The sequence below is a fragment of the Polypterus senegalus genome, chromosome 1, assembly GCF_016835505.1.
Source record: "Polypterus senegalus isolate Bchr_013 chromosome 1, ASM1683550v1, whole genome shotgun sequence".
Lineage (NCBI taxonomy): Eukaryota > Metazoa > Chordata > Cladistia > Polypteriformes > Polypteridae > Polypterus > Polypterus senegalus.
In genome coordinates, this window is record NC_053154.1 from 91,283,178 (window position 1) to 91,296,660 (window position 13,483).

Below are 13,483 nucleotides of genomic sequence, written 5' to 3' on the forward strand. Positions count from 1 at the left end.
TGATGAACTTAGGCTAATAAAGGAAAGAGAAAGCAAAGCATGTATCAAAACTTGCAAACACTGCTAGCAGATGTGAGAAGCTCTTTTGGCTGAGGTTTCTTCATTTTCTGCTTTCGCTTTGATCAGATTATTTTATGTGCAATGAGGGTTCTAAATTTAGTGTGCATGTTTTCAGTGATAACATTAACAGTATAATTGTGCAATGAATGTATATGGTTGTGCACGTAACAACAGAATTCACTGCTTCTTCATTCCTTCCCATGGTCTAGTGCAAACTTTAATACTACTGCAGATCTTGCTATATCTATTCATGACACAAAGAAATCAAGCAAACAGTTCTGATATGTGTACAGTATCTGTGATAAATTGAGAAGAAAAATGTTTCTGTTCCCTGTTATATTTATTTTTTCCTTTACCTTTAGGAGGCAAGAACCAGGTAGTAAATGGAGTAAGTTGTAGAGAGAGGTTATTGTGCAGTGTGTGTCAGGTCAAATAACATATTTTGCTTTTATGCCAGTAATTTTTTTTTTAATAATATTTTACATACCTTGAAAATGTGTGTGCTATTGTTTAAATTTTGGGATGGGATTTGAGTATTAAATCAGTAAAGCAATGAGAAAATAATGAGCTGCTTTGGGGCTTGTACCTATCACAACAGCAGAGTCTGGAATGAACTCTGGACATGCATCCAGTCTGTTTGAGAATGCACACATGCACCCAGACTCCCACCAGAATGTACCAGACATTTAACTTACACTGCATGTCTTTAGGCCAAATAATATACATTTACTTTTCAGCCCAGTCTTCTGGGATGATAAGTATTGTACTTTGTTTCCCAAGTATAAACCGCACACTGCTATTAAAAAGAATAAGTAAAAGTATTTGTTTTGATTTGCTTGTTATTTAAATGCCATTTTTTAATTTTACATAACTGTAGTTTTGAATTATTGTTTTTCTTGGTATTTGGGAGACCATGAGAGAAGGATCACAATTATTTATTAACTCAATTTCATTTTAAAGACTATGGTATTTCCTTGATATAATGGCATATTGCTCATTAGTTATACTCTCCATTGAAGTTTGGTTATCAAAATATGAGTGGTTATCAAAAAGGGTTGATTCTGACCCTTTAGAAGAAACACCAGTAAAGCCAAACGTGTTTTATTTTTCAACGTAATCCTGATAAACAGTTATGAAATTCCTTAGTGTAAACCTAGTGTAGTATCCCAATAAATTATCCAAAATTCATTTTTATTGGAAGAAATGGATATGGCAATTCATTTAAAAACTATAAAGTTGCAAGCAAATTTGATCAAGGGCAGTACTAAATGACAAAACATGAATACCTTTATTATTTGAAAGATTCCATCAGTACATATGTATAAATCATGGTTTTTAAAATATCTTTTATGTGGGAACTCTGTTCTGACAGGGAAGTTTACATCAAAACTCTTTTAATCTAAGCTAGATAACTTGCTGGTTGTTACTGGAATGTTAGCTTCCATGCAAATGCACCTGAACACATAATCTATGACTTTAAGTTTAGTTACTGGAGTAGCTATTAAATATCATGTTTGATGGAAATACTTTTGTACTCTGTCTCATCACCCAGACCCAGACTGCTAGTATATCAGAGTTTGTACATGTCCCATCCAACATGCTGGCACTCACCAGATATTTTTAATCTTTGTGCTTCATATTGTTACTTCTGAAGCAACCCTTAGAGTAAAGCAAATCCCAAAAAATTCTACAGCATCTTAATTAAAGGTAATACAGTACTCCATTAATATTTTCATGTATTGCAAAATTACACTTTGTTCAGGTGTGTTCATGTCATTTGTGCACTCACATGCCAACTTCTGGTAAAAGTAGTTAAAATATGTTAAAAAATAAATGGAAATGATCAAAATTTGCAGAATCAGTCTGCAGTGACTTATCCTTCATCAGGACTTACAGCAAAGTATCAAACTTCTGACACTTTATGCTTATCTGGAGCTGTTCTATTTGTAACTGGGAAGCAATAATGGTAATGGAGGGGACGACAAGCATAGGCTATTTATATATTGTAAAAGTGGTCAGTACAATGTAATATTGTATGTATTCTTCAAATTGGAACAAAGTTACATATTAACAGAAGTAAAGTAAACCTGCTGTGTTAAGGCATTTGAAAGGCGATATGGGTGAAAAGCATCTTGTACCATTTATTTGGGTGCATTTGCTCAAAATGTGCAAGAAGTTTGTTTAGTTGACAAAAACCTTCAGATAAGCCCTGTGAGAGGTTGCCTGAACACCATCAGACAGACACCAGCACTTTTATAAAACACACGCGTTTATTCAGAATAAAGTCCACACAGCACACAGTGCTCCCGCACCACACACCTCTATCTGTGGGCCGCCTTTCTTCCTCCTGTCCCTGGAGCTTTGTCCTGCTCCAGGTCCCGACTCTAGCTCCCCGACTGTAGGAAGACGGCCCCCTTTATAGTCACCCGGACGTGCTCCAGGTGCTCGCTGATGCTCTTCCAGTGGGACTGGAAGTGCCACATGAGCACCCGGAAGCACTCCGGATGTCCCTGGAAGGTTCTTCCACCACCTGCCCAGGCCTCCTGCCACACCCCTTAGTGGTGAACGTCCTTTCACTTCTTGCATCCTTTCTTCTTCAGCTGTTCTTTCTTCTTCCAATTTGAGTAGTTTTTCATTTGTTAGTTATCTGGATTCCTGGTCTAGCAGTTCCTCAACATCTTCCATTTCCAACTTCCCTACAGATTTTATTTTTTTTTTTTTTCTCCAGCCGTCTGGAGTTTTTTTTTTTTTTCTGTCCCCCCTGGCCATTGAACCTTACTCTTATTCGATGTTAATGTTGATTTATTTTGTTTTATAATTGTGTCTTTCATTTTTCTATTCTTTAATATGTAAAGCACTTTGAGCTACTGTTTGTATGAAAATGTGCTATATAAATAAATGTTGTTGTTCCATTTCACACTACAAAGAAAGTTCCTTTCCCAGCGTACTATATTTTCCGTAATTATTTCAAGTTTATGTTCACTGCCAGATTCATCAAAAGCATTAACATAATGCTTAACATACTTTTTCCAGATTCCATTTATGCATTTCTTTGTCATAGCCTCTCACATGGTACTGACATTTTTGATACATTTAAAGAAATTGTACTCTTTCCAAAAATCTTGCAAAGGTAGTTCTGGGTCAGCCTCTGTTGCAGCAATAGCATGGGCAAAAAGTGGCTTGGTGATAGTGCACCTTAAATGTAGCAATTGCACATTGGTCCATAGGCTGAATGAGTGTAACTGTGGCTTTATGGTCGCACCATTTGAATTCTTTATATAAAACAGTTAACAAATTTCTTGTATTTTAATATTCCTAGTATGGCGTATTAACACTAGAATTACCAGAGCCTACGAAAAAACTCGTAATTCCGTCCCACCTTAAACTGCTTCTTAAATCCCTTCACACCTCTCCAGCGCCCTTTGTCTTCTAAATGTGCTGATAAAGAGCAGCCGGCTATTCCATCCCCCCACCAATTTAGAACGTGCATGAACTTCTCTCAGCTCATGCCTTGATTGAGTATCTGGGAGTGAAGTGGAGTTTTAGAGTGAAATAATAGATCGTTGTTTGGAACACACGCATTTCATGTCTGTTCCGTTTCTACAGTAATCTGTGTCAACACATTGTTAAAACAGAAACTTTTTTTATATTCTAGTAGTAGATGACAAAATGTAGGCATAAACTATATAATGTATGAAGCCTGAAGTCCAAATAGCAAAGAAACATTTTCACAAGAATAACACAATTGCACTTTTATTCAAACATATAACTGCAGAAACAAAAGCCGCCTTAACATGCGACATTGACACCAGTTTACTGTAACTGACTCCGTGGTTCAATAGATTCAGCCCCCGCTTGCGAATCAAGGGTGACGGGTTCGATCCTGCTCCCCTCCGTTTTGAGAAGTAAACTGCTCTTAGTCTTACTGTTTTAGAATAAAAGCATACATTTGATTTCAGTCTGTAACAGCCGGTGCAATTTATGATCTTTGTAAAGGTTAGCTTTTTTTTTTTTATTCACTTTTCACTCTCAGTCGCGTTCAGAATCAATCCATACAACCCCATCTGACACGGCTGTTTTCACTAAAGACGCGCTATAGCTCTGCAGTGTACCACGATGCATACTAACGCACGCACTCCCCCGGTTCTGACACACAAACGCTGGCGAAGCTGCCTTCTTCGTATCTCACCGTCACTTGCTTTTCTTTTTATTCAGTTTTATTGAGTGTTCCTGCCAGTCCCGCATGTTGCTGTATGCTTTTCTTTTGTACTCCAGGACATGCAGAGGAAAGAATGGTAAAGACCAGTAACTTCGCGCTATATGCAATCATCAGACACTCCCCATCTGCCCGTGTCGCTCAAACACAGGAACATATATTGGTGTAAAAGTATAACAAAAGTGCACTTTTATTCAAGTGCACTTTTTCCATCGCCTTTTCCTGTAAGAAGCAGTGTACACACTTCTCTCTATGCTGTGGTTTCTATTACACACCTGAAAGAAAGAGACAATACATGTGAAAATATCCAGCATACAGCAACATGCGGGACTGGCAGGAACACTCAATAAAACTGAATAAAAAGAAAATCAAGTGACGGTGAGATACGAAGAAGGCAGCTTCGCCAGCGCCTGTGTGTCAGAACCGGGTGGGGGCGTTAGTATGCATCGTGGTACAGCACAGAGCTATAGCGCCTGTATTCTGTTTCTTTTGTACTCCAGGGCACGCAGAGGAGAGAATAGTAAAGAGCAGTAAGTTCGGCGCTATATGCAATCATCAGACACTCCCCATCTGCCCGTTGTTTTGTTATACTTTTCAATAATTTTATACTGCTCAAACGGGCATGCTCAAAAATACACGTGTAATGCCACGAAAAGTGCACGCAGACACTTCATTTCGCAAACAAAACAAGTGCACTTTTATTCAAAACTACCTGTATAACCAAAGAAAAAAGAAAGCAAGTTACAGTAGGCGATTGATACGACATCTTGCATGGTGCAATGCTAAGAAGTGCAGATTTTCATTCCGTGCTATATAAAATCATCACATTCAAATATTAACAGTTCCCACACACCCAAGGACCGTCCTTCCTACATTTACGACACGTGTACTTGTTGCCGTGTACACACCTCTCTGTGCTATGGTTTCTATTACACTGAATGAGCACCTGACACTGTACTTTCTTCCCTGGGGGAAGGTCCCCATCAGAGAATTTCCAGTTCCTGCATAAATTCACACCCGATCTGACGCTGTTCGCTTTCAAATAATATTGCATTAGTGCGATTATATTTTCACATATATTGTCTCTTTCTTTCAGGTGTGTAATAGAAACCACAGCATAGAGAGAAGTGTGTACACTGCTTCTTACAGGAAAAGGCGATGGAAAAAGTGCACTTGAATAAAAGTGCACTTTTGTTATACTTTTACACCAATATATGTTCCTGTGTTTGAACGACACGGGCAGATGGGGAGTGTCTGATGATTGCATATAGCGCCGAAGTTACTGGTCTTTACCATTCTTTCCTCTGCATGTCCTGGAGTACAAAAGAAAAGCATACAGCAACATGCGGGACTGGCAGGAACACTCAATAAAACTGAATAAAAAGAAAAGCAAGTGACGGTGAGATACGAAGAAGGCAGCTTCGCCAGCGTTTGTGTGTCAGAACCGGGGTAGCGTTAGTATGCATCGTGGTACACTGCAGAGCTATAGCGCGTCTTTAGTGAAAACAGCCGTGTCAGATGGGGTTGTATGGATTGATTCTGAACGCGACTGAGAGAGTGAAAAGTGAATAAAAAAAAAAAGCTAACCTTTACAAAGATCATAAATTGCACCGGCTGTTACAGACTGAAATCAAATGTATGCTTTTATTCTAAAACAGTAAGACTAAGAGCAGTTTACTTCTCAAAACGGAGGGGCAGGATCGAACCCGTGACCCTTGATTCCCAAGCGGGGGCTGATCTATTGAACCACGGAGTCAGTTACAGTAAACTGGTGTCAATGTCGCATGTTAAGGCGGCTTTTTGTTTCTGCAGTTATATGTTTGAATAAAAGTGCAATTGTGTTATTCTTGTGAAAATGTTTCTTTGCTATTTGGACTTCAGGCTTCATACATTATATAGTTTATGCCTACATTTTGTCATCTACTACTAGAATATAAAAAAGTTTCTGTTTTAACAATGTGTTGACACAGATTACTGTAGAAACGGAACAGACATGAAATGCGTGTGTTCCAAACAACGATCTATTATTTCCACTCTAAAACTCCACTTCACTCCCAGATACTCAATCAAGGCATGAGCTGAGAGAAGTTCGTGCACGTTCTAAATTGGTGGGGGATGGAATAGCCGGCTACTCCTAGCTTCTCTTTATCAGTACATTTAGAGAACAAAGGACGCTGGCGGAGAGGTGTGAAGGGATTTAAGAAGCAGTTTAAGGTGGGACGGAATTACGAGTTTTTTCGTAGGCTCTGGTAATTCTAGTGTTAATTGCTTGGTGTTGGTATTGTGTTACTGTTAGTAGTCTGTGGGAGATATGCAGGTAAGAAAGAACCTTATTGTACCATGTACACAGAATAAACTTGAGTATGAGATTGTATATACTGTATATAAAAACTGTAAAATGCTGTCACGATCAAAGTTGAGAAACCACTTTCCACCAATCATTTTATTGAGAATTATTCATTAAAATTTATACAAAAAGTGCTAGTGGTAGTTTTTTGTCTTTTATTATTATTAGTTTTTCTCAAGCAAAAATAAATGTAATAATATCATGTTTATCTTAAGATATAGTATTTGTCTAAACAAATCCAGAAAATGTTTTTATTAATTTCTTCATGTGTTTGGCATTGAAAATCTTTGTGTTTTTATTTTAGTGAACCTCAAAATGAACAGAACAGTGAGACTAGTAGCACAGATGGTAACTCCAGGGATTCTGACTTCTTCCAGCCTCCACTGAAAAAGGTAAGACTACATGTGCCTTGCGTGTGGAATTGCTCATTGCTTGCATACATGCAGAAGCTGTAATTATAGGAAAAACTACATTATGTGGAATAGGAAGTATTTAGCACGTCTCTCTTACACTCAAGTGATCTAAGTTTTAATTCCACCCTAGCTATTGTCAGTGTCGAATTTACACATACTCTTAATGTCTGAGTCTGTAATATCCTCCCATGTGCCTGTGGCATATGTTGTTAGGTTTATTGGTGATGATACAGTACGTAAATTAATACCTTTAAGGAAATTACCTTATTAAACTTTTAATCAAAATTTAATCAAAACTGACATAAAAATAATTTTCTATGGCTGGTGCAAAAATGAAAAAAATTTAGATTATAGCCTTGTGTCTTATAAAAATAGGTAAAGTTCTTGGATCACACTGCATGAAATCTCCATTTTGTCAGAGAGTGATGCACACCCTTGGAGGTTTCAGGAATTAATCTAAAAAGGTCTTGCCTGGATTTGCATGCACTGTATCTTGTTTTTGACCATTTACTAGTACTAGGGTGTTATACTGTGTTAGCCATTATGGATGTAATGAGAAGTCAAGCAAAGTGACACCTTTTATTGGCAATATGAAGCTTTTGAGGCAACTCAGGAGAAGTTGCCTCAAAAGCTTGCATATTATCTTTTTAGTTGGCCAAAACCTATCTATCTTCCTGGCAATAGTGGCTGTATCAGAGATATTGTTTATGCCTTTCAAATGCCTTAATTTAGCAGGGCTTTTTAATATCAGTTTTGTTTACTTCTGAAATATTTAGTTTTGTTCCAATTTGTAAAATACATTAAATTGCATTGACCACATTTATAACAATGTTTAAATAGCCTATGCTTGTCATTCCGTCCATTATCGTTATTGCTTCCCAATTATAAACACAACAGCTCTAGACAAGCATAAAGTGCCAGAAGTTTGATACGCTGCTGCAGATCCTGATGAAGAATAAGTTACTGCAGACTGATTCTGCAAATTGTGATAACTTTTTAGTTTTTATGTAGTTTAACTACTTTTACCAGCAGTTGGAATCTGGGTGCACAGATGACATGAACATACCGGAACAAAGTTTAGTTTTGCAATACATGAAAATATTGATAGAGTATTACCTTTCATTAAGATTCTGTAGAATTGTTTGGGATTTGCTTTACTCTAAGGGTTGCTTCAGAAGTCACAATATGAAGCACATAGATTAATAATGTCAGGTGAATGCCAGCATGTTTAATGGGACACTTACAAACTCTGATGTGCTACAAGTCTGGGTCTGGGTATCTAGCTTAGCTTTAAACAGTTTTAATGTAAACTTCTCTATCAGAACAGAGTTCTCACATAAAAAGTCAAAGTGAACTTTATTGTCATCTTAACCATATACAAGTATACAGATAGACGAAATTGCGAAGCTCAGGGTCCACAGTGTAACAACATGACGTGCAAATAATAAATTAAAAATAGTATTAAAATTTAAAAATTAAAGATTAAAGATTAAAGCACAAACAAGACAAGACATTGCACAAAGATAGGACAAAGAAGTAGCAGCAATATTGATGTGTAAGATATTTAATATAATAAATAATGAATAATAGATATAGATAATATAGAAATTATCAGTGTATGATAATAGTTGTTTAAGACGTGTGTAAACAATGACAAGTCAGAATGTTTCACAGCAGAAGGATAAAGAGTGACAAAATCCTTAAAGGTCAGTATGAGATTTTCAGGTTTTTTTTCTACATGCACACTCGTCTTTGCAAATCATGTAAACTGTGCAAGTTCCAAAATTTTCATCCACAAATCAGCCGCTCTCTGCCATGTTTATGGGACTTAACTCATAACTGTGGGTAACGCTTTGGTGTTGCGTCACTTTCTTTACTTTATTTATATGGTTTTATTTAGTTTACTTTAGTTCTATACTTTTGTGCATACTTTATAAGCAATGCGAAAGAGACATTTTCATCTCCTTTTCAAAATCCAGAACCAGTTCAGCTAACTAGATGAAAGACTTCAAGAATTTCGTTCTTTGTTATCTGTATCAGTAATTTTCCTGGTTGAGGGGTATTATAAAAATGCAGTACATTAGAGAAGAAAATGTTTTGTGTACAGTGGCTTGAAATACAAAGGCAGTTTGAAACGGTTTATCCTAATTCTCACAGTTCATTTGCTTATCACCAGACATCCAGACTTACAGTCAGTTTATTGATAGTGGCATCAACCAATAGGCAATAAATGATAATCTTGTATTAGTCAACAAAATGTGTAATGATTGTTGTTCATGCATTTCAAGGCATTTAAGAACTGTGTTGTTAATTTCATACTTTTCATTTTGGAATTTTGGATAAACAACATGTCCTGTGCAGGCAAGCTTTCTTTTGTTCACTCTGCAGCCTTTAATTGTATAGGTCAAGCTGCAAGAAGCTATTGAATACCAGGACCTAAAGCAGGAAAATGGGAAGAAGACCATTGCCCTGACTCTGAAGAAATCTGAAAGGTACTTGATTTTCCTCACTCCAAAACAAGTTAATTCTTTCCTTTCACGGTCCTTACTTACATACAGCTGTTAATTTTGTTTTGGTTAATATCCTAAGCACTGAGGGTAACTTATTTATATTGTGATAATTTTAAAATATATACAAATTGGAAGCATACAACTTAAAATGAATTTGTTTTATTAATGGCATACTGTACATGTATTAATAAAAGCGTGAACATGTGATTACTTATAATTGATGATATGCATATTTAAACATGTCAGCATGGTTTAAGGTTTTTGACATTTGTTTCATATATTTTTGTGGTTTTATTATTGTTATTAATATACATATTTTCAGTAGCTAGGATGACCCCTTCATAGATACAATCATCAATTTTAATTATTACAATTGTCTATAGACTAGCTCCTGGAAGAGTGAATGGAGCATCTTACTAGACAGCTTTCGTAACTGTTTCTGCTGACTTGTTAGAAATTGCAGTCAAGCTGATCTATTGGTGTATGTTTCTCTTGATGTGTAGTGAAGTAACTAAGTTAAATCCATGGCACCTTTCTAAATTCAGCATGTCAAAAGACACTGGCTGCAATCAGAGTTTACAATGTTGTAAGCATTAGGCAGTGGATGGTCTGAGAAATTTCCTTTCAGTGAAAAATTATAATAGAGAAACATATATAATTGATAGATTTTTTTAAAAATCCATATATGTTTGGTTCTGTTTGTATTAATTAAAGGTATAGACAGAGACAGAAAATAAAATTGAGAAAAAGAAAGTTGTAAACAACTACATGTGTAAACCTTTGAGCTGGACAAACCTAAATAGTTGATTATTCTCACATTACAGCTTCTGATAAGAAAGTTAAGCATTATTTGGTGCCATTGTTATTAAAGTAAAACATTTCAAAGGATATACTTAAACAAATGGGTTTTTTGCATTTTTAATAGTATTTCAGTGCCTACTAACAATTTAGATTTTAGATTCTCAGTTGCTCTGAAACACTAATAACAGTGCAAGTAGCCTAGTAACAATATAGTGTACACAAATCAATCTGACTACATTCTTTTTCCAGAATGTATTGTTAAGCATTTTGAATTCAGTCAGATTCATCTGTGCACTTTGTAACTGGATTAATCCAAGATGGAGATTTGTTTGCAGATGAAGCAGATTAAATTTTTCCATTTAATAATAGATAGATAGATAATTTTATTAATCCCAAGGGGAAATTCACATAATCCAGCAGCAGTGTACTGATGATAAAAAAAATTAAAAAAATATATATATCTGCACAAAAAATACAATATCTGTATTTTCAAAAGGCTAAGCATGATATTTTTTGACAAATTTTAAATGTAAAAATGAAAAAAATGATTGGCTAAATGTAGGCTTATTTTTCTTAAACAAGTCAATGGGGACAGTTGCGCTATATTATACAGTAAAATTTCTTTCTAATATAATAATAATTTTACCATTTTTGTTAAAAGTAGCCATCCTAACTTAAGGTCTCAGTAGCATATGCTATATTTACTTTAACTACATGCATCTTGCACATCAAAAACCTGTTTAATTATGATAATTTTGCATTTTTTCTTAGTGTGTTTGCTAGATGTGGATTTGTTCTTGTATTTAGCTAACATACTGTACATTCTGCAAAACATGTTTCAAACGAGATGTTCCCAGGGTTTTGAGAGAATTTATCTAGAAGGATTTCCTGTGGCATCTAACCTCAAGATTTATTTTGTAAAATATTTAAATTTTCTTGAATTGTTTGTTTATTTCTTTGTTCTGTTTAGACTAGATTGATCCTGTTTGTCTCATTTTACAATGCAGGTATTCACATGGTCCTGTTCCAGTACAATCCCAGCCATATACAACTAGCCAGGATATTATTAATTCTGTCAACTATATTAAACATGAAATGGATAATTACACCCCACATCTTAATCATGTAAGTACAACTGCATAAATTTAACATAATGGAATATAAAATAACTTGCATGGGGTACAGTTTTGAGTTCAAGTAGAAGAACTAAATTGATGTCCCTCAGTGCACATAACTGAAATAAATCACAAATTATTTTGAATCAGCTTCTCCCTTTAAGTATTTTTGCCTTTTTATACAAACCTGCTCCATAGTCGGAGTCCTGCTATGTTCAGGTTTGGTACAGATGCCTTTGTGCAAAACACAATTAACCTATAACCCATATGTTATCAAGAATGTGTATTATTGGTTAACTTGTCCTTCATTCTTCAGTTTGTAAGGGCCTAATTCTGAATCGGTTTTTGTAAATATTTTTATGAAATTTTCAGTTTTGTTTAAATACTGTTCCTTATTTTTATGGAATAACAAACAGTCCTCCTTTATTTTAATTTTCATCAAGGCTTTATGTTTCTTTTACTGTATATACTCGCGGATAAGTTGTGACTTGATTTTATCGTATAATTTCTGGTATTTTATAATGTCGGTTGTATAAGTCGAATGCATAAAACTCACACTATTGGTCCAAGAGATTATGATATACTAACGCCCACCGGAGAGAGTAACCACAGAGCACACTGCCTTTTTTCTATGTGGATGTGGCAATGCACTGTATCAACGCGTGCTCCTATACCTCAGTCACTATTGTGCCTACGTGACCACATGGTAATACCCAAACTATTCCAAAGCAACGTTTGCACTGATTTGTGTTTTTTGTATCTCACACCCTCATACGCCTTTTTTGTAAGTGTATCCCTTATCTACGATGGAACGTTCGATCAGAATAAAATATGAAGCTGGTTTTAAATTAAATGGCGTTAAGGTAGCAAAAGAAATTGGTAACTGCGCTGCTGCAACAAAATTCGATGCGTCTGAGGAACTGATGCAAGATTGGAGGAGGCAAGAAGATGTAAAAAAAAATAAATAAAGTGTTGCATTTTTGAACTAGTATATACTGTAAGTCGGGGTCTGATTTTATGATCAATTTTTCGGGTTTCAAGACCCGACTTATACATGAGTATATACGGTACTTAAAAATGTGTATTCTTTGAAATATTTGTGAAATCTTCTTATGATAAGCTCAAGAGGTAAATGTCATCTGCAAACAACAGAGATGCAGTCCTTATTTTCTCGAACTGTTTTACATCTTGGTAGCCTGTCCATTAAAATCACAAACAGGAGAGTAAACAAAATATACTGTTGGTGGAATAGAATGCCTATACTGAACAGTTTTGACTTAGCATCAAGTATACAAACATGGCTCTTCATATACGACAACTGAATCGCATGTAGCAGAGGGCTGTACAGTGGAGGTAATAGAGTAGAGACCTCTTTTTTTTTTTTTTTTGATGTCCACTTATTTACTCTGCCAGTCCCAAGGCACTGTTGCCCCTCCTAGCTCCACCTTTCATTTTGATTCTGCAAAGTCCCATACTTGTCGATCAGTTCTGGGGTCCCTTCTGTGAACATTGCATGGAAAGCCTCTTTCTTCAACATGAAAGCATATATTATTACTGATGTTCACCCATAGATCTTGGTTACCATCATGGAAAGCACAAACAAGCTTCTGGGCACAGGTCTTTTTAGCTGCATTCACTACTGAGGCAACATGATACACATACACTGTATCCCTGACCAGCTTTAAAGATACAGGAAAATCTCTTTGCAATAAAACTCGCATTACCTGTTTAACTGTTCCAGGTATGTGCAGTGGTTGCTCCATCCATCTGAGCTAACTTGTCACCAAGTGTTGATTAGTTGATCATTCAGCACCTCTGTTAAGTGTCTAGAAAATACAGCTTTAGACCAGATAAGGTAAATTTATCAGAATTGGTATGTGTGAAAATGCCGATAATTATGGACTATATATGACTAGCACAGAAATCTCATAACAACTCTCCACTTGGATTCACATCAACCAGGCTGCTCCTCATAGTTTTGTCATTCCAGGTATGCCCATTATTTTCCATGTGATTATTGA

The 13,483-nt window shown here is 35.9% G+C and overlaps 1 protein-coding gene across 1 annotated transcript in view; it reads left to right on the forward strand.

Annotated features, from left to right (window-relative positions):
• Nucleotides 1-13,483, forward strand: part of gtf2h1 (general transcription factor IIH, polypeptide 1) — a 73,189-nt gene that overhangs the window by 41,857 nt on the left and 17,849 nt on the right. The window contains exons 9-11 of the mRNA XM_039753234.1: nucleotides 6,928-7,015; nucleotides 9,440-9,528; nucleotides 11,355-11,472. Coding sequence (XP_039609168.1) covers nucleotides 6,928-7,015; nucleotides 9,440-9,528; nucleotides 11,355-11,472 — 295 coding nt within the window. The remainder of the gene's footprint in view (nucleotides 1-6,927; nucleotides 7,016-9,439; nucleotides 9,529-11,354; nucleotides 11,473-13,483) is intronic.